Here is a 20,923-nt window from a genome sequence, read left to right on the forward strand (position 1 = left end):
GATCACAGATTGACATTCAGCGTGAGTTCGACGTCTCCAATTATTGACAGTCAGGGCGAACTCGGGGTCATAGATTCTCATTCAGGGTGAGGTTGGGGTCACAGATTAACAGTCAGGGTGAGTTCAGGGTCACAGAATGACAGGCTGAGTTCACTGTCACAGATTGTCAGGTAGAGTGAGTTCGGGGTCACAGATTAACAGTCAGGGTGAGTTCAGGGTCACAGAATGACAGGCTGAGTTCACTGTCACAGATTGTCAGGTAGAGTGAGTTCGGGGTCACAGGTTGACAGTCAGGGTGAGTTCAGTGTCACAGATTGACATTCAGTGTGAATTCTCGGTCACACATCGACAGGTGGTGTGATTTCGGGGTTACATATTGACAGTCAGGGTTAGTTCGGGGTCACAGATTGACAGTCACGGTGAATTCGGGGTCACAGATTGACAATCAGGGTGAGGTTGGGGTCTCAGGTCAACAGTCAGGGTTTGTTCCGGGTCACAGGTTGACATTTAGTGTGAATGCAGGGTCACGGATTGACATTCTGTGTGAATTCCGCATTATAGGTTGACAGTCAGGGTGAGTTCGGGGTCACAGATTGACAGTGAGTGTGACTTCCGAATCATGTTTGACATTCAGGGTGAGTTTGGTGTCACAGATTGACAGTCAGGGTGAGTTCTAGGTCACCGATTGACAGTCAGGGTGAGTTCGAAGTCACCGATTGACAGTCAGAGTGAGTTTGGTGTCACAGATTGACAGTCAGGTTGAGTTCGAGGTCACCGATTGATAGTCACTGTGAGTTTGGGGTCACAGATTGACAGTCAGGGTGAGATCGAAGTCACAGATTGACAGTCAGGGTGAACTCGAGGTGACAGATTGACAGCCACAGTGAGTTCGGGGTCACAGATTGACAGTCAGGGTGAGTTAGAGGTCCAGATTGACATTCAGGGTGAGTTTGAGGTCACAGATTGACAGTCAGTGTGAGTTCGAGGTTACAACTTGACAGTCAGGGTGAATTCGGGGTCATAGATTCTCATTCAGGGTGAGGTTGGGATCACAGATTAACAGTCAGGGTGAGTTCAGGGTCACAGAATGACAGGCTGAGTTCAGGGTCACAGATTGTCAGGTAGAGTGAGTTTGGGGTCACAGATTAACAGTCAGGGTGAATTCGGGGTCATAGATTCTCATTCAGGGTGAGTTTGGGGTCACAGGTTGACAGTCAGGGTGAGTTTGAAGTCACAGATTGACATTCAGGGTGAATTCGGGGTGACAGATTGACAGCCACGGTGAGTTCGGGGTCACAGATTGACATTCAGCGTGAGTTCGACGTCTCCAATTGACAGTCAGGGCGAACTCGGGGTCATAGATTCTCATTCAGGGTGAGGTTGGGGTCACAGATTAACAGTCAGGGTGAGTTCAGGGTCACAGAATGACAGGCTGAGTTCACTGTCACAGATTGTCAGGTAGAGTGAGTTCGGGGTCACAGGTTGACAGTCAGGGTGAGTTCGGGGTCACAGGTTGACAGTGAGTGTGACTTCCGAATCATGTTTGACATTCAGGGTGAGTTTGGTGTCACAGATTGACAGTCAGGGTGAGTTCTAGGTCACCGATTGACAGTCAGGGTGAGTTCGAAGTCACCGATTGACAGTCAGAGTGAGTTTGGTGTCACAGATTGACAGTCAGGTTGAGTTCGAGGTCACCGATTGACAGTCACTGTGAGTTCGGGGTCACAGATTGACAGTCAGGGTGAGATCGAAGTCACAGATTGACAGTCAGGGTGAATTCCAGTCACAGATTGACAGTCAGGGTGAATTCGGGGTGACAGATTGACAGCCACGGTGAGTTCGGGGTCACAGATTGACAGTCAGGGTGAGTTAGCGGTCTAGATTGACATTCAGGGTGAGTTTGAGGTCACAGATTGACAGTCAGTGTGAGTTCGAGGTCACAACTTGACAGTCAGGGTGAATTTGGGGTCATAGATTCTCATTCAGGGTGAGGTTGGGGTCACAGAATGACATTCAGGGTGAGTTCAGTGTCACAGATTGACAGTCAGGGTGAGTTCGGGGTCACAGATTGACAGTCAGGGTGAGATCGAAGTCACAGATTGACAGTCAGGGTGAACTCGAGGTGACAGATTGACAGCCACAGTGAGTTCGGGGTCACAGATTGACATTCAGGGTGAGTTCAGTGTCACAGATTGACAGTGAGGGTGATTTCGGGGTCACAGTTTGACAGGGTGAGTTCAGGGTCACAGATTGACATTCAGTGTGAATTCTCGGTCACACATCGACAGGTGGTGTGATTTCGGGGTTACATATTGACAGCCACGGTGAGTTCGGGGTCACAGATTGACAGTCAGCGTGTGTTAGAGGTCTAGATTGACATTCAGGATGAGTTTGAGGTCACAGATTGACAGTCAGGGTGAATTCGGGGTGACAGATTGACAGCCACGTTGAGTTCGGGGTCACAGATTGACAGTCAGGGTGAGTTCGAGGTCACAACTTGACAGTCAGGGTGAATTCGGGGTCATAGATTCTCATTCAGGGTGAGGTTGGGATCACAGATTAACAGTCAGGGTGAGTTCAGGGTCACAGATTGTCAGGTAGAGTGAGTTTGGGGTCACAGGTTGACATTCAGTGTGAATTCTCAGTCACACATCGACAGGTGGTGTGATTTCGGGGTTACATATTGACAGTCAGGGTTAGTTCGGGGTCACAGATTGACATTCAGCGTGAGTTCGAGGTCACCAATTGACAGTCACGGTGAGTTTGGGGTCATAGATTGACAGTCAGGGTGAGGTCAAAGTCACAGATTGACAGTCAGTGTGAATTCCAGTCACAGATTGACAGTCAGGGTGAATTTGGGGTCACAGATTGACAGTCACGGTGAATTCGGGGTCACAGATTGACATTCAGGGTGAGGTTGGGGTCACAGGTCAACAGTCAGGGTTTGTTCCGGGTCACAGGTTGACATTTAGTGTGAATGCAGGGTCACGGATTGACATTCTGTGTGAATTCCGCGTTATAGGTTGACAGTCAGGGTGAGTTCTGGGTCACAGAATGGCATCCAGGTTGAGTTCGGGGTCACAGATTAACAGTAAGGGTTACTTCGAGGTCACCATTTGACATTCAGTGTGAGATAGGGGTCACCGATTGACATTCTGTGTGAGTTTGAAGTCACTGATTGAGAGGCTGAATTCGGGGTCACAGATTGACAGTCAGGCTGAATTTGGGGTCACAGATTGACAGTCAAGGTGAGTTCAGTGTCACAGATTACAGTCAGGGTGAATTCGATGTCACAGATTGACAAGCGGGATGAGTTCGAGGTCACAGCTTGACAGTCAGGGTGAGTTCGGGGTCACAGATTGACAGTTAGGGTGAGTTCGGGGTCACAGATTCTCATTGAGGATGAGGTTGGGGTCACACATTAACATTAACAGTCAGTCACAGGTTGACATTTTGGGTGAATTCTGGGTCATGGATTGACTTTCTGTGTAAATTCTGCATCACAGGTTGACTGTCAGTGTGAGTCTGGGCTCACAGAATGACAGTCAGGGTCAGTTTGGGGTCCAGATTCACATTCAGGGTGAGTTTGAGATCACAGATTGACAGTCAGGGTGAATTTCGGGTCACAGATGTCGGTCAGAGTGAGTTCGGCGTCACAATTTGACAGTGAGGGTGAGTTCGGAGTCAAATTTGACATTCAGGGTGAATTCGGGGTGACAGATTGACAGTCAGGGTGAGTTCGAGGTCTCTGATTGACAGTCAGGGTGAGTTCGGTGTCACAGATTGACAGGGTGAGTTTGAAGTCACAGATTGACATTCAGGGTGAATTCGGGGTGACAGATTGACAGCCACGGTGAGTTTGGGGTCACAGATTGACATTCAGCGTGAGTTCGAGGTCACCAATTGACAGTTAGGGTGAGTTCGGGGTCACAGATAGACAGCCACGGTGAGTTCGAGGTCACAGATTGACAGTCAGGGTGAATTCCAGTCACAGATTGACAGTCAGGGTGAATTCGGGGTCACAGATTGACATTCAGAGTGAGGTTGGGGTCACAGGTCAACAGTCAGGGTTTGTTCCGGGTCACAGGTTGACATTTAGTGTGAATACAGGGTCACGGATTGACATTCTGTGTGAATTCCGCGTCACAGATTGACTGTCAGGGTGAGTTCGTGGTCACAGATAAACAGTAAGGGTTAGTTCGCGGTCACCGTTTGACATTCAGTGTGAGATAGGGGTCACCGATTGACATTCTGTGTGAGTTCAAGGTCACTGATTGACACGCTGAATTCGGGGTCACAGATTGACATTCAGAGTGAGTTCAGTGTCACAGACTGCAGTCAGGGTGAATCCGATGTCACAGATTGACAAGCGGGATGAGTTCGAGGTCACAGGTTGACAGTCAGGGTGAGTTCGGGGTCATGGATTGACAGTCAGGGTGAGGTTGAAGTCACAGATTGACAGTCAGGGTGAATTCCAGTCACAGATTGACAGTCAGGGTGAATTCGGGGTCACAGATTAACAGTCACGGTGAATTCGGAGTCACAGATTGACATTCACGGTGAGGTTGGGGTCACAGGTCAACAGTCAGGGTTTGTTCCGGGTCACAGGTTGACATTTAGTGTGAATGCAGGGTCACGGATTGACATTTTGTGTGAATTCCGCGTTATAGGTTGATAGTCAGGGTGAGTTCGGGGTCAGAGATTGACAGTGAGTGTGACTTCCGAATCACGTTTGACATTCAGGGTGAGTTTGGTGTCACAGATTGACAGTCAGGGTGAGTTCGAGGTCACCGATTGACAGTCAGGGTGAGTTCGAGGTCACCGATTGACAGTCAGAGTGAGTTTGTTGTCACAGATTGACCGTCAGGTTGAGTTCGAGGTCACCGATTGACAGTCACTGTGAGTTCGGGATCACAGATTGACAGTCAGGGTGAGATCGAAGTCACAGATTGACATTCAGGGTGAATTCGGGATGACAGATTGACAGCCACGGTGAGTTCGAGGTCACAGATTGACAGTCAGGGTGAGTTTGAAGTCACAGATTGACAGTCAGGGTGAATTCCAGTCACAGATTGAAAGTCAGGGTGAATTCGGGGTCACAGATTGACATTCAGGGTGAATTCGGGATGACAGATTGACAGCCACAGTGAGTTCGGGGTCACAGATTGACATTCAGCGTGAGATCGAGGTCACCAATTGACAGTCAGGGTGAGTTCAGGGTCACAGATAGACAGCCACGGTGAGTTCGAGGTCACAGATTGACAGTCAGGGTGAGTTTGAAGTCACAGATTGACAGTCAGGGTGAATTCCAGTCACAGATTGAAAGTCAGGGTGAATTCGGGGTCACAGATTGATATTCAGGGTGAGGTTGGGGTCACAGGTCAACAGTCAGGGTTTGTTCCGGGTCACAGGTTGACATTTAGTGTGAATACAGGGTCACGGATTGACATTCTGTGTGAATTCCGCGTCACAGATTGACTGTCAGGGTGAGTTCGTGGTCACAGATTAACAGTAAGGGTTAGTTCGCGGTCACCGTTTGACATTCAGTGTGAGATAGGGGTCACCGATTGACATTCTGTGTGAGTTCGAGGTCACTGATTGACACGCTGAATTTGGAGTCACAGATTGACATTCAGGGTGAGATCGAAGTCACAGATTGACAGTCAGGGTGAATTCCAGTCACAGATTGACAGTCAGGGTGAATTCGGGGTGACAGATTGACAGCCACGGTGAGTTCGGGGTCACAGATTGACAGTCAGGGTGAGTTAGAGGTCTAGATTGACATTCAGGGTGAGTTTGGGGTCACAGATAAACAGTCAGGGTGAGTTCAGGGTCTCAGAATGACAGTTAGGGTGAGTTCGGGGTCACAGATTCTCATTCAGGGTGAGGTTGGGGTCACAGATTAACAGTCAGTGTTAGTTTGGGGTCACAGGTTGACATTTTGGGTGAATTCTGGGTCACGGATTGACATTCTGTGTAAATTCTGCGTCGCAGGTTGACTGTCAGTGTGAGTCTGGGCTCACAGAATGACAGTCAGTGTTAGTTTGGGGTCCAGATTCACATTCAGGGTAAGTTTGGGGTCGCAGATTGTCGGTCAGAGTAGAGTTCGGGGTCATAGATTGACAGTGAGGGTGAGTTCAGAGTCACGTTTGACATTCAGGGTGAGTTTGGTGTCACAGATTGACTGTCAGGGTGAGTTCGAGGTCACCGATTGACAGTCAAGGTGAGTTCAAGGTCACATATTGACAGTCAGGGTTAGTTTGCAGTCACAAGTTGACATTTAGGGTGAATTCAGGGTTACAGGTTGACAGTCAGGGTGAGTTCAGGGTCTCAGATTGACAGTGAGGGTGAATTCAGGGTCACAGGTTTACATTCAGGTTGTGTTTGGGGTCGCAGATTAACAGTCGGGGTTAGTTCGGGGTCTCAGATAGACATCTGGTGTGAATTCGTGGTCACAGATTGACATTCAGCAAGAGTTCGGGGTCGGAGACTGATCGTCATGGTGAATTTGGGGTGACAGATTGACTGTCAGGGTGAGTTCGGGGTCACAGATTGACAGTGTGAGTTTGGGGTCACAGATTGACAGACAGGGTAAGTTCAGTGTCACAGATTGACAGTGAGGGTGATTTCGGGGTCACAGTTTGACATTCAGGGTGAGTTTGGGGTCACAGATTAACAGTAAGTGTTAGGTTGGGGTCACAGATTGACATTCAGTGTGAATTCTCGGTCACACATTTACAGGTGGTGTGATTTCGGGGTCACATATTGACAGTCAGGGTGAGATCGGGGTCACAGGTTGACATTCACTGTGAGGTTTGGGTCACAGATTAACAGTCAGGGTTAGTACGGAGACACAGATTGTCAGTCAGGTTGAGTTCGAGGGTCACCGATTAAACATTCAGGGTGAGTTCGTGGTCACCGATTGACAGGGTGAGTTTGAGGTCAGAAACTGACAGTCAGGGTGAGTTCAGGGTTACAGATTGACAGGGTGAGTTCGGGATCACAGATTGACAGTCATGGTGAGTTCGTGGTCACAGATTGACAGTCTGGTTGAGTTTGGGGTCACAGATCGACATTCAGGATGAGTTAGAGGTCTAGATTGACATTCAGGGTGAGTTTGAGGTCACAGATTGACAGTCAGGGTGAGTTAGAGGTCTAGGTTGACATTCAGGGTGAGTTTGAGGTCACAGATTGACAGTCAGGGTGAGTTCGAGGTCACAACTTGACAGTCAGGGTGAATTCGGGGTCATAGATTCTCATTCAGGGTGAGGTTGGGGTCACAGATTAACAGTCAGAGTGAGTTCAGGGTCACAGAATAACAGGCTGAGTTCAGTGTCACAGATTGTCAGGTAGAGTGAGTTCGGGGTCACAGGTTGACAATCAGGGTGAGTTCAGTTTCACAGATTGACATTCAGTGTGAATTCTCGGTCACACATCGACAGGTGGTGTGATTTCAGGGTTACATATTGACAGTCAGGGTTAGTTCGGGGGCACAGATTGACATTCAGTGTGAGTATGGGTCACTGATTGATATTCAGTTTGAGTTTGTGGACACCGATTGACAGTCATTGTGAGTTCGGGGTCACAGATGGACAGTCAGGGTGAGTTCAGGGTCACAGATGGACAGTCACTGTGAGTTCTGGGTCACAGATTGGCAGTCAGGGTGAGTTCGGGGTCACAGATGGACAGTCCCTGTGAGTTCTGGGTCACAGATTGACAGTCAGGGTGAGTTCGGGGTCACAGATTGACATTTAGGATGAGGTTGGGATCCACCGATTAACAGTCAGGTTTAGTTCGGGGTCACAGGTTGACATTTAGTGTGAATTCAGGGTCACTGATTTACATTCTGTGATAATTCAGCATCACAGGTTGACAGTCAGGGTGAGTTCGGGCTCACAGATTGATAGTCAGGGTCAGTTTGGGGTCTAGATTGACATGCAGGGTGAGTTTGAGGTCACAGATTGACAGTCAGGGTGAATTTGGGGTCACAGATTGTCAGTCAGGATGAGTTCGGGGTCACAGATTGATAGTGAGGGTGAATTTGGAGTCAAAGTTGACATTCAGGTTGAGTTTGGCATCACAGATTGACAGTCAGGGTGAGTTCGGGGTCGCAGGTTGACATTCACTGTGAGGTTTGTGTCACAGTTTAACAGTCAGGGTTAGTACGGAGTCACAGATTGACAGTGATGGTGTATTCGGGGTCACAGTTTGACATTCAGGGTGAGTTTGGGGTCACAGATTAACAGTAAGTGTTAGGTTGGAGTCACAGAATGGCATTCAGATGGAATTCGGCGTCACAGATTGACATTCAGTGTGAATTCTTGGTCACACATTTACAGGTGGTGTGATTTCGGGGTCACATATTGACAGTCAGGGTTAGTTAGGGGTCACCGATTGACATTCAGTTTGAGTTTGAAGACACCAATTGACAGTTAGGGTGAGTTCGGGGTCACAGATTGTCAGTCAGGGTGAGTTCAAGGTCACAGATGGACAGTCACTGTGAGTTCTGGGTCACAGATTGACAGTCAGGGTGAGTTTGGGGTTACAGATTGACATTCAGGTTGAGTTTGGGGTCACAGGTTGACAGCGTGAGTTCGGGGTCACAGGTTGACATTCAGGGTGAATTTGGGGTCACAGATTGATAGTCAGGGTGAGTTCAAGGTCACAGATTGACAGTCGGGGTTAGTTTGCGACCACAGTTTGACCCTCAGGGTGAGTTCAGGGTCACAGATTGACATTCAGTATGAATTCTCGGTCACTCATCGACAGGTGGTGTGATTTCGGGGTTACATATTGACAGTCAGGGTTAGTTCGGTGTCACAGATATTCAGTCAGTGTGAGTTCGGGGTCACAGATTGACAGTCAGGGTGAATTTGGGTCACAGATTGTCAGTCAGGGTGAGTTCGAGGTCACAGATGGACAGTCACTGTGAGTTCTGGTTCACAGATTGACATTCAGGATGAGGTTGGGTTTCACCGATTAACAGTCAGGTTTAGTTCGGGGTCACAGGTTGACATTTAGTGTGAATTCAGGGTCACTGATTGACATTCTGTGATAATTCAGCGTCACAGTTTGACAGTCAGGGTGAGTTCGGGCTCACAGATTGATAGTCAGGGTCAGTTTGGGGTCTAGATTGACATGCAGGGTGAGTTTGAGGTCACAGATTGACAGTCCGGTTGAATTTGGGGTCACAGATTGTCAGTCAGGATGAGTTCGGGGTCACAGATTGATAGTGATGGTGAATTTGGAGTCAAAGTTGACATTCAGGTTGAGTTTGGCATCACAGATTGACAGTCAGGGTGAGTTCGGGGTCACAGGTTGACATTCACTGTGAGGTTTGGGTCACAGATTAACAGTCAGGGTTAGTACGGAGTCACAGATTGGCAGTCAGGTTTTGTTCGAGGGTCACCGATTGACATTCAGGGTGAGTTCGTGGTCACCGATTGACAGGGTGAGTTTGAGGTCAGAGACTGACAGTCAGGGTGAGTTCAGGGTTACAGATTGACAGGGTGAGTTTGAGGTCACAGATTGACAGTCAGGGTGAGTTCGGGGTCACAGATTGACAGTCAGGGTGAGCTTGTGGTCACAGATTGACAGTCCGGTTGAGTTTGGGGTCACAGGTTGACATTCAGGGTGAATTTGGGGTTACAGATTGACAGTCAGGGTGAGTTCAGGGTCACAGATTGACTGTCAGGGTGAGTTCGAGGTCACAGCTTGACAGTCAGGGTGAATTCGGGGTCACGGATTGACATTCTGTGTAAATTCTGCATCACAGGTTGACAGTCAGTGTGAGTTTGGGCTCACAGAATAACAGTCTGGGTCAGATTGGGGTCCAGATTCACAATCAGGGTGAGTTTGAGATCACAGATTGTCAGTCAGGTTGAATTCGGGGTCTCAGATTGACAGTCAGTGTGAGTTAGGGGTCACAGATTGACAGTCAGTGTGAGTTTGGAGTCAAGTTTGACATTCAGTTTGAGTTTAGTGTCACAGATTGACAGTCAGGGTGAGTTCGGGGTCACAGATTGACATTCAGGGTGAGTTCGAAGTCACAGATTGACAGTCAGGGTGAATTCCAGTCACAGATTGACATTCAGGGTGAATTTGGGGTGACAGATTGACAGCCATGGTGAGTTCGGGGTCACAGATTGACAGTCAGGGTGAATTCCAGTCACAGATTGACAGTCAGGGTGAGTTCGAAGTCACAGATTGACAGTCAGGGTGAATTCCAGTCACAGATTGACATTCAGGGTGAATTCGGGGTGACAGATTGACAGCCATGGTGAGTTCAGGGTCACAGATTGACAGTCAGGGTGAGTTCAGGGTCACAGATTGACAGTCAGGGTGAGTTTGAAGTCACAGATTGACAGTCAGGGTGAATTCCAGTCACAGATTGACAGTCAGGGTGAGTTCGGGGTCACAGATTGACAGTGAGGATGAGTTCGGAGTCAAGGTTGACATTGAGGGTTAGTTTGTCGTCACAGATTGACATTCATGGTGAGTTTGAGGTCACCGATTGACAGTCAGGGTGAGTTCAGGGTCACAGATTGACAGTCGATGTGAGATTGGTGTCACAGATTGATAGTCAAGGTGAGTTGAAGGTCATAGATTGACAGTCGGGGTTAGTTTGTGGTCACAGGTTGACCTTCAAGGTGAATTCAGGGTCACGGATTAACAGGCTGAGTTCAGGGTTACAGATTGTCAGGTAGAGTGAGTTCGGGGTCACAGATTGACAGTCAGAGTGAGTTCAGGGTCTGAGATTGACAGTGAAGGTGAATTTGGGGTCACAGGTTTACATTCAGGGTGTGTTTGGGGTCGCAGATTAACAGTCAGGGTTAGTTCGGGGTCTCAGATAGACATTCTGTGTGAATTTGGGGTCACAGATTGACATTCAGGAAGATTTTGGGGTCGGAGATTGACAGTCACAGTGAATTCGGGGTGACAGATTGACTGTCAGGGTGAGTTCAGGGTCACAGATTGACAGTCAGTGTGAATTCGGGGTGACAGATTGACTGTCAGGGTGAGTTCAGGGTCTCAGATTGACAGTCAGGGTGAGTTTGGGGTCACAGGTTGACATTCACTGTGAGTTAGGGGTCACCGATTGACATTCAGTTTGAGTTTGAAGACACCAATTGACAGTTAGGGTGAGTTCGGGGTCACAGATTGTCAGTCAGTGTGAGTTCGGGGTCACAGATTGACAGATAGGCTGAGTTCAAGGACACAGATGGACAGTCATTGTGAGTTCTGGGTCACAGATTGACAGTCAGGGTGAGTTCGGGGTCACAGATTGATGTTCAGGTTGAGTTTGGGGTCACAGGTTGACAGTGTGAGTTCGGGGTCACAGGTTGACATTCAGGGTGAATTTGGGGTTACAGATTGACAGTCACGGTGAGTTCAGGGTCACAGATTGACAGTCAGGGTGAGTTCGAGGTCACAGATTGACATTCAGGGTGAATTCGGGGTGACAGATTGACAGCCATGGTGAGTTCGGGGTCACAGATTGACAGTCAGGGTGAGTTTGAGGTCACAGATTGACAGTCAGGGTGAGTTCGGGGTCATAGATTGACAGTGAGGATGAGTTCGGAGTCAAGATTGACACTGAGGGTGAGTTTGTCGTCACAGATTGACATTCATGGTGAGTTCGAAGTCACCGATTGACAGTCAGGGTGAGTTCAGGGTCACAGATTGACAGTCTGTGTGAGTTTGGTGTCACAGATTGATAGTCAGGGTGAGTTCAAGGTCACAGATTGACAGTCGGGGTTAGTTTGCGGTCACAGGTTGACCTTCAGGGTGAATTCAGGGTCACGGATTGACATTCATTGTGAATTCAGCATCACAGGTTGACAGTCAGGGTGGGTTCGGGATCACAGAATGACAGGCTGAGTTCAGGGTTACAGATTGTCAGGTAGAGTGAGTTCGGGGTCACAGATTGACAGTCAGGGTGAGTTCAGGGTCTGAGATTGACAGTGAGGGAGAATTTGGAGTCACAGGTTTACATTCAGGGTGTGTTTGGGGTCGCAGATTAACAGTCAGGGTTAGTTCGGGGTCTTAGACATTCTGTGTGAATTCAGGGTCACAGACTGATATTCAGGAAGAGTTTGGGGTTGGAGATTGACAGTCACAGTGAATTCGGGGTGACAGATTGACTGTCAGTGTGAGTTCGGGGTCACAGATTGACAGTCAGGGTGAGTTCAGTGTCACAGATTGACAGTGAGGGTGATTTCGGCGTTACAGTTTGACACTCGGTGAGTTCAGGATCACAGATTGACATTCAGTGTGAATTCTCGGTCACACATCGACAGGTGGTGTGATTTCGGGGTTACATACTGAGGGTGAGTTCGTGGTCACCGATTGACAGGGTGAGTTTGAGGTCACAGACTGACAGGGTGAGTTCGGGGTCACAGATTGACAGGGTAAGTTTGAGGTCACAGACTGACAGGGTGAGTTCGGGGACACAGATTGACAGGGTGAGTTTGAGGTCACAGACTGACAGTCAGGGTGAGTTTGGAGTCACAGATTGACAGTCAGGGGGAGTTCGTGGTCACAGATTGACAGTCCGGTTGAGTTTGGGGTCACAGATTGACAGTCAGGGTGAGGGTGGGGTCACAGATTAACAGTCAGGGTTAGTTCACAGTCACAGGTTGACATTTAGGGTGAATTCAGGGTCACAGATTGACATTCAGTATGAATTCGGCATCACAGGTTGACAGTCAGAGTGAGTTCGGGATCACAGAAAGACAGAGTGAGTTCAGGGTCACAGACTGACAGGTAGCATGAGTTTAGGGTCACAGATTGACACGTGGGGTGAGTTCCGGTTCGCAGATTGACATTCAGTGTGAGTTTGAGGTCACCGATTGACATTCAGCGTGAGTTCGAGGTCACAGATTAACAGTCTGGTTGAATTCTGGGTCACAGATTGAGAGTCACGGTGAGTTCGGGGTCACCGATTGACATTCAGCGTGAGTTCAGTGTCACAGATTGACAGTCAGAGTGAGTTCGGGTCGCAGATTGACATTCAATGTTAGTTCAGGGTCACAGATTGACATTCAGTGTGAGTTAGGGGTCACTGATTGACAGTGAGGGTGAGTTTGGGGTCACTGATTGACAGTGAGGGTGAGTTTGGGGTCACAGATTGACAGTCAGGGGTCAGGGTGAGTTCGGGGTCACAGATTGACAGAGTGAGTTCGGGGGCACAGATTGACATTCAATGTTAGTTCAGGGTCACCGATTGACATTCAGTGTGAGTTAGGGGTCACCTATTGACATTCAGGGTGAGTTCAAGGACACCAAATGACAGTCACTGTGTGTTTGGGGTCACAGATTTACAATCAGCGTGAGTTCAAAGTCACAGATTGACAGTCAGGGTGAATTCGGGCTCATAGATTGACAGTCATGGTGAATTTGGGGTCACAGATTGACATTCAGGGTGAGGTTGGGGTCACAGGTCAATAGTCAGGGTTTGTTTCGGGTCACATGTTGACATTTAGTGTGAATACAGGGTCACGAATTGACATTCTGTGTGAATTCCGCGTCACAGGGTGACAGTCAGTGTGAGTTCTGGGTTACAGATTGACAGTCAGGGTGAGTTCAGGGTCACAGATTGACAGTCAGGGTGAGTTCGAGGTCACAGCTTGACAATCAGGGTGAATTCGGGGTCACGGATTGACATTCTGTGTAAATTCTGCATCACAGGTTGACAGTCAGTGTGAGTTTGGGCTCACAGAATAACAGTCTGGGTCAGATTGGGGTCCAGATTCACAATCAGGGTGAGTTTGAGATCACAGATTGTCAGTCAGGTTGAATTCGGGGTCACCGATTGACATTCAGCGTGAGTTCAGGGTCACAGATTGACAGCCAGTGTGAGTTAGGGGTCACCGATTGACATTCAGTGTGAGTTTGAGGACACCGAATGACAGTCACTGTGTGTTTGGGGTCACAGATTTACATTCAGCGTGAGTTCAAAGTCACAGATTGACAGTCAGGGTGAATTCGGGGTCACAGATTGACATTCAGGGTGAGGTTGGGGTCACAGGTCAATAGTCAGGGTTTGTTTAGGGTCACAGGTTGACATTTAGCGTGAATACAAGGTCACGAATTGACATTCTGTGTGAATTCCGCGTCACAGGGTGACAGTCAGTGTGAGTTCTGGGTGACAGAATGACATTCAGGATGAGTTCAGGGTCACAGATTGACAGTCAGGGTGAGTTTGGTGTCACAGATTGACAGTCAGGGTGAGTTCGAGGTCACCAATTGACAGTCACTGTGAGTTCGGGGTCACAGATTGACAGTCAGGGTGAGATCAAAGTCACAGATTGACAGTCAGGGTGAATTCCAGTCACAGATTGACATTCAGGGTGAATTCGGGGTGACAGATTGACAGCCATGGTGAGTTCAAGGTCACCGATTGACAGTCAGGGTGAGTTCAAGGTCACAGGTTGACATTTAGGGTGAATTCAGGGTCACAGATTGACAGTCAGGGTGAGTTCGGGATCACAGAATGACAGGCTGAGTTCAGGGTCACAGATTGTCAGGTAGTGTGAGTTCGGGGTCACAGATTGACAGTGTGAGTTCAGGTTCTCAGATTGACAGTGAGGGTGAATTCGGGGTCACAGGTAAATTCAGGGTGTGTTTGAGGTCGCAGATTAACAGTCAGGGTTAGTCCGGGGTCTCAGATAGACATTCAGTGTGAATTCGGGGTCACAGATTGACATTCAGCAAGAGTTCGGGGTCGGAGATTGACAGTCACGGTGAATTCGGGGTGACAGATTTACTGTCAGGGTGAGTTCGGGGTCACAGATTGACAGTCAGTGTGAGTTCGGGATCACAGATTGACAGTCAGGGTGAATTCAGTGTCACAGATTGACAGTGAGGGGGATTTCGGGGTCACAGAATGACATTCAGAGTGAGTTTGGGGTCACAGATTAACAGGAAGTGTTAGGTCGGGGTCACAGAATGACATTCAGGGTGAATTCGGCGTCACAGATTGACAGTCAGGGTTAGTTCGGGGTCACAGGTTGACATTGTGAATTCAGGGTCACGGATTGACATTCTGTGTGAATTCAGCGTCACAGGTGAACAGACAGGGTGAGTTCGGGCTCACAGATTGATAGCCAGGGTCAGTTTGGGGTCTAGATTGACATGCAGGGTGAGTTTGAGGTCACAGATTGACAGTCAGGGTGAATTTGGGGTCACAGATTAACATTCAGGGTGAGTTCGGGGTCACAGATTGACATTGAGGGTGAGTTCGGAGGCAAGGTTGTCATTCAGTGTGAGTTTGGGGTCACAGATTGACAGTCAGTGTGAGTTCAGGGTCACAGATTGACATTCTGGGTGAGGTTGGGGGTCACAGATTAACAGTCAGGGTTAGTTCGGGGTCACAGGTTGACATTTAGGGTGAATTCAGGATCACGGATTGACATTCAGGATGAGTTCGGGGTCACAGATTGACATTCAGGGTGAGTTCATGGTCTAGATTGACTTTCAGGGTGAGTTTGAGGTCACAGATTGACAGTCAGGCTGAGTTCAGGGACACAGATTGACAGTCTGTGTGTGTTCGGGGTGACCGATTGACATTCCATGTGAGTATGAGGTCACTGATTGACAGTCAGGGTGAGGTCGGGTCACAGATTGACCGTCAGTGTGAGTTCGGGGTCAGAGATTGACAGTGAGGGTGAATTCGCGGTCACAGGTTGACATTCAGGGTGAGTTCGCGGTCAGAGATTGGCATTCAGGGTGAGTTCATGTTCACTGATTAACAGTCAGGGTTAGTTCGGGGTCACAGAATGACAGTCAGGGTCAGTTTGGGGTCCAGATTCACATTCAGGGTGAGTTTGAGATCACAGATTGTCAGTCAGGGTGAGTTTGGGGTCACAGATTGACAGTCAGGGTGAGTTCAGGGTCACAGATTGACAGTCAGGGTGAGTTCGGAGTCAAGTTTGACATTAAGGGTGAGTTTGGTGTCACAGATTGACAGTCAGGGTGAGTTCGAGGTCACCGATTGACAGTCAGGGTGAGTTCGGGGTCACAGATTGACAGTCAGGGTGAGATCAAAGTCACAGATTGACAGTCAGGGTGAGTTCGAGGTCACTGATTGACAGTCAGGGTGAGTTTGAGGTCACAGATTGACAGGTTGAATTCGTGGTCTCAGATTGTCATTCAGGGTGAGTTCGGGGTCACAGATTGACATTCAGGGTGAGTTCATGGTCTAGATTGACATTCAGGGTGAGTTTGAGGTCACAGATTGACAGTCAGGCTGAGTTCAGGGACACAGATTGACAGTCTGTGTGTGTTCGGGGTGACCGATTGACATTCCATGTGAGTATGAGGTCACCGATTGACGGTCAGGGTGAGGTCGGGGTCACAGATTGACCATCAGTGTGAGTTTGGGGTCACAGATTGACAGTGAGGGTGAATTCACGGTCATAGGTTGACATTCAGGGTGAGTTCGCGGTCAGAGATTGACATTCAGGGTGAGTTCGTGTTCACTGATTAACAGTCAGGGTTAGTTCGGGGTCACAGATTGACAGTCAGGGTGAGTTCGGGGTGACAGATAGGTGACAGGTAGGGTGTACAAACAAATAGCCAGAGGAACTCAGGGGATCGAGCAGCGTCTGTTCATGAAAAGGGATTGTAAGCATTTCGGGTAAGCCCTGCATCAGGATGCCAGTTAAAGGTTGAAGGCTGGTGAAGGTTCGCTTTGGCAAAGTGCAGGATGGTAGTGGTGTGGGAGAGAGCTGCAGGGAGGAGACACAAGATAATTCACACATTCTCCTCAACAACAACCGCTCCCCGTGACCCACCCCGGCACTTGTTCCTCCCTTCACCCTCTCCCACCCTCTCCCCGTTCCTCAACCCCACGTTCTCTCCATAGCAAGCCCTGGTTATCCGAGAGGGTGAGAAGATGCAAATCAATGCAGAGGACGTGGTGACTGGTGACCTGGTGGAGGTGAAAGGGGGCGACCGAATTCCGGCTGATCTCCGCATCATCTCCTCGCATGGCTGCAAGGTGAGGGGCAGGGGGGCATGGGAGCAGGGGGCGGGGGGTCAGGGGGCGGGGCGTCTGGGGGTGGGTGGTCAGGGGGTGTGGTGTCAGTGAGCGGGGGTGCAGGATGAAGGGGGCAGGGGTGCAGGGCAAAGATAGGAAATGAAACGGAGAGGCAGTGAGGGTGCGTGAGAGAGAGAGAGAAAGATACAGACAGAACGACAGAGAAACACGGGGAAAGGTCATAGAGATCATAGATTAAGTTGAAAGGTGAAATATTTAAGGGGAACTTCAGGAGAACCTTCTTCACTTCAAGGGTGGTGCAAGTTTGGAACAAACTGCCTGTAGATGTGGTGGATGCAAGTTTGACTGCGTTTTCTAAGAGAGCTTTAGATAAGGACATGGATTGGAGGGCTATGTTTGTTAAGGACGTGGACTGGAGGGCTATGGAGGTCTATATTTGGATAAGGACATGGAGGGCAGGAGTACAGGAGGTCTATATTTCAGGTGAGACAAGGCAAAATCATAGTTTAGGATGGATTGGGTGGGCTGAAGGGCAATTTTCTGTGCTGTAGTGATCTATAGCTCTGTCACTCTAATAAATATTGAGCAATGTGGACCAAACACAAATCCTCCACTGTGACTTTGTGTAAATATTAACCCTCACCCAAGGACGCTCTGTGCACATGAACCCATTCCACAGAACCGTCTGGGTTTCCTGTAGCTTCTCCATTCCCATTCTCGGTCTCCATTTCCCCTCCAGATCTCCATTTCCCCTCCAGATCTCCATTCCCCCTCCAGGTCTCCAATCCCCCTCTCGGTCTCCATTCCCCCTCTCGGTCTCCAATCCACCTCTCGGTCTCCATTCCCCATCTCGGCCTCCATTCCCCTTCTTGGTCTCCATTTCCCCACCAGATCTCCATTCCCCCTCTCGGTCTACATTCCCCCTCTCGGTCTCCATTTCCCCTCCGGGTCTCCATTCACCCTCCGGGTCTGCATTCCCGCTCCGGGTCTCCATTACACCTCCAGATCTCCAATTCCCCTCCAGATCTCCATTTCCCCTCCAGATCACTATTCCCCCTCCAGATCTCCATTTCCCCTACATGTCTACATTTCCCCTCTTGGTCTCCATTTCCCCTCCAGATCTCCATTCCCCCTCCAGGTCTCCAATCCCCCTCTCGGTCTCCATTTCTCCTTCAGATGTCCATTCCCCCTCTAGGTCTCCAATCCCCCTCTGGGTCTCCAATCCCCCTCTCGGTCTTCAATCCCTCTCTGGGTCTCCATACACCCTCTCGGACTCCATTCCCCCTCTCGGTCTCCATTTCCCTCCAGATCTCCATTCCCACTCTGGGTCTCGAATCCCCCTACCGGTCTTCAATCCCCCTCCTGGTCTCCATTCCCTCTCTCTGTCTCCATTTCCCCTCTGGGTCTCCATTCCCCCTCTGGGTCTCCATTACACCTCCAGATCTCCAATTCCCCTCCAGATCTCTATTTCCCCTCCAGATCACTATTCCCCCTCCAGATCTCCATTTCCCCTCCATGTCTCCATTTCCCTTCTCGGTCTCCATTCCCCCTCCAGGACTCCATTTCCCCTCTTGGTCCCCATTCCCCCTCTCAGTCTCCATTTCCCCTCCAGATCTCCATTCTCCCTCCAGGTCTCCAATCCCCCTCTCGGTCTCCATTTCCCTCCAGATCTCCATTCCCACTCCAGGTCTCCAATCCCCCGAACGGTCTCCAATCCCCCTCCCGGTCACCATTCCCCCCCCTTGGTCTCCATTTCCCCTCTCGGTCTCCATCGCCCCTCCGGGTCTCCATTTCCCCTCCGGGTCTCCATTCCCCCTCCGGGTCTCCATTCCCCCTCCGGGTCTCCATTTCCCCTCCGGGTCTCCATTCACCCTCCGGGTCTCCATTCCCCCTCCGAGTCTCCATTCCCCCTCCGAGTCTCCATTCCCCCTCTGGGTCTCCATTCCCCCTCCGGGTCTCCATTCACCCTCTGGGTCTCCATTCCCCCTCAGGGTCTCCATTACACCTCCAGATCTCCAATTCCCCTCCATATCTCCATTTCCCCTCCAGATCACTATTCCCCGTCCAGATCTCCATTCCCCCTCCAGATCTCCATTTCCCCTCCAGATCACTATTCCCCCTCCAGATCTCCATTTCCCCTCCATGTCTACATTTCCCCTCTTGGTCTCCATTCCCCCTCCAGACTCTCCATTCCCCCTCCAGGTCTCCAATCCCCCTCTTGGTCACCAATCCCCCTCTTGGTCACCAATCCCCCTCTCGGTCTCCATTTCCCCTTCAGATCTCCATTCCCCCTCCAGGTCTCCAATCCCCCTCTCGGTCTCCATTCCCCCTCTCTGTCTCCATTTCCCCTCTGGGTCTCCATTCCCCCTCCGGGTCTCCATTACACCTCCAGATCTCCAATTCCCCTCCAGATCTCCATATCCCCTCCAGATCACTATTCAACCTCCAGATCTCCATTTCCCCTCCATGTCTCTATTTCCACTCTCGGTCTCCATTTCCCCTCCAGATCTCCATTGCCCCGCCAGGTCTCCAATCCCCCTCTTGGTCACCAATCCCCCTCTCGGTCTCCATTTCTCCTTCAGATCTCCATTCCCCCTCCAGGTCTCCAATCCCCCTCTGGGTCTCCAATCCCCCTCTCGGTCTTCAATCCCTCTCTGGGTCTCCATACCCCCTCTCGGTCTCCATTCCCCCTCTCGGTCTCCAATCCACCTCTCGGTCTCCATTCCCCCTCTCAGCCTCCATTCCCCCTCTCGGTCTCCATTTCCCCACCACATCTCCATTCCCCATCCAGATCCCCACTTCCCTTCTCGGTCTCCATTCCCCCTCTCGGTCCCCATTTCCCCTCCAGGTCTCCAATCCCCCTCTGGGTCTCCATTATACCTACAGATCTCCAATTCCCCTCCACATCTCCATTTACCCTCCAGATATCCATTCCCCCTCCAGGTCTCCAATCCCCCTCTTGGTCACCAATCCCCCTCTTGGTCACCAATCCCCCTCTCGGTCTCCATTTCCCCTTCAGATCTCCATTCCCCCTCCAGGTCTCCAATCCCCCTCTTGGTCACCAATCCCCCTCTTGGTCACCAATCCCCCTCTCGGTCTCCATTTCCCCTTCAGATCTCCATTCCCCCTCCAGGTCTCCAATCCCCCTCTCGGTCTCCATTCCCCCTCTCTGTCTCCATTTCCCCTCTGGGTCTCCATTCCCCCTCCGGGTCTCCATTACACCTCCAGATCTCCAATTCCCCTCCAGATCTCCATTTCCCCTCCATGTCTCTATTTCCACTCTCTGTCTCCATTTCCCCTCCAGATCTCCATTGCCCCTCCAGGTCTCCAATCCCCCTCTTGGTCACCAATCCCCCTCTCGGTCTCCATTTCTCCTTCAGATCTCCATTCCCCCTCCAGGTCTCCAATCCCCCTCTCGGTCTTCAATCCCTCTCTGGGTCTCCATACACCCTCTCGGTCTCCATACCCCCTCTCGGTCTCCATTCCCCCTCTCGGTCTCCAATCCACCTCTCGGTCTCCATTCCCCCTCTCAGCCTCCATTCCCCTTCTTGGTCTCCATTTCCCCTCCAGATCTCCATTCCCCCTCTCGGTCTACATTCCCCCTATCGGTCTCCATTTCCCCACCAGATCTCCATTCCCCATCCGATCCCCACTTCCCTTCTCGGTCTCCATTCCCCCTCTCGGTCCCCATTTCCCCTCCAGGTCTCCAATCCCCCTCTGGGTCTCCATTATACCTCCAGATCTTCAATTCTCCTCCAGATCTCCATTCCCCCTCCAGATCTCCATTTCCCCTCCTGGTCTCCAATCCCTCTCTCGGTTTCCATTCCCCCTCCAGGTCTCCATTTCCCCTCTTGGACTCCATTCCCCCTCTCGGTCTCCATTTCCCCTCCAGGTCTCCAATCACCCTCTGGGTCTACATTA

General features: G+C 50.2%; 1 protein-coding gene across 1 annotated transcript in view; it reads left to right on the forward strand.

Moving 5' to 3' along the window:
- The window catches only part of LOC134344203 (sodium/potassium-transporting ATPase subunit alpha-2), a 227,687-nt gene that overhangs the window by 62,082 nt on the left and 144,682 nt on the right, over window positions 1-20,923 (forward strand). The window contains exon 6 of the mRNA XM_063043611.1: window positions 16,868-17,002. Within this exon, the coding sequence (XP_062899681.1) occupies window positions 16,868-17,002 (135 nt within the window). The remainder of the gene's footprint in view (window positions 1-16,867; window positions 17,003-20,923) is intronic.

This window comes from Mobula hypostoma, chromosome 3, assembly GCF_963921235.1.
Source record: "Mobula hypostoma chromosome 3, sMobHyp1.1, whole genome shotgun sequence".
In the NCBI taxonomy this organism is placed as follows: domain Eukaryota; kingdom Metazoa; phylum Chordata; class Chondrichthyes; order Myliobatiformes; family Myliobatidae; genus Mobula; species Mobula hypostoma.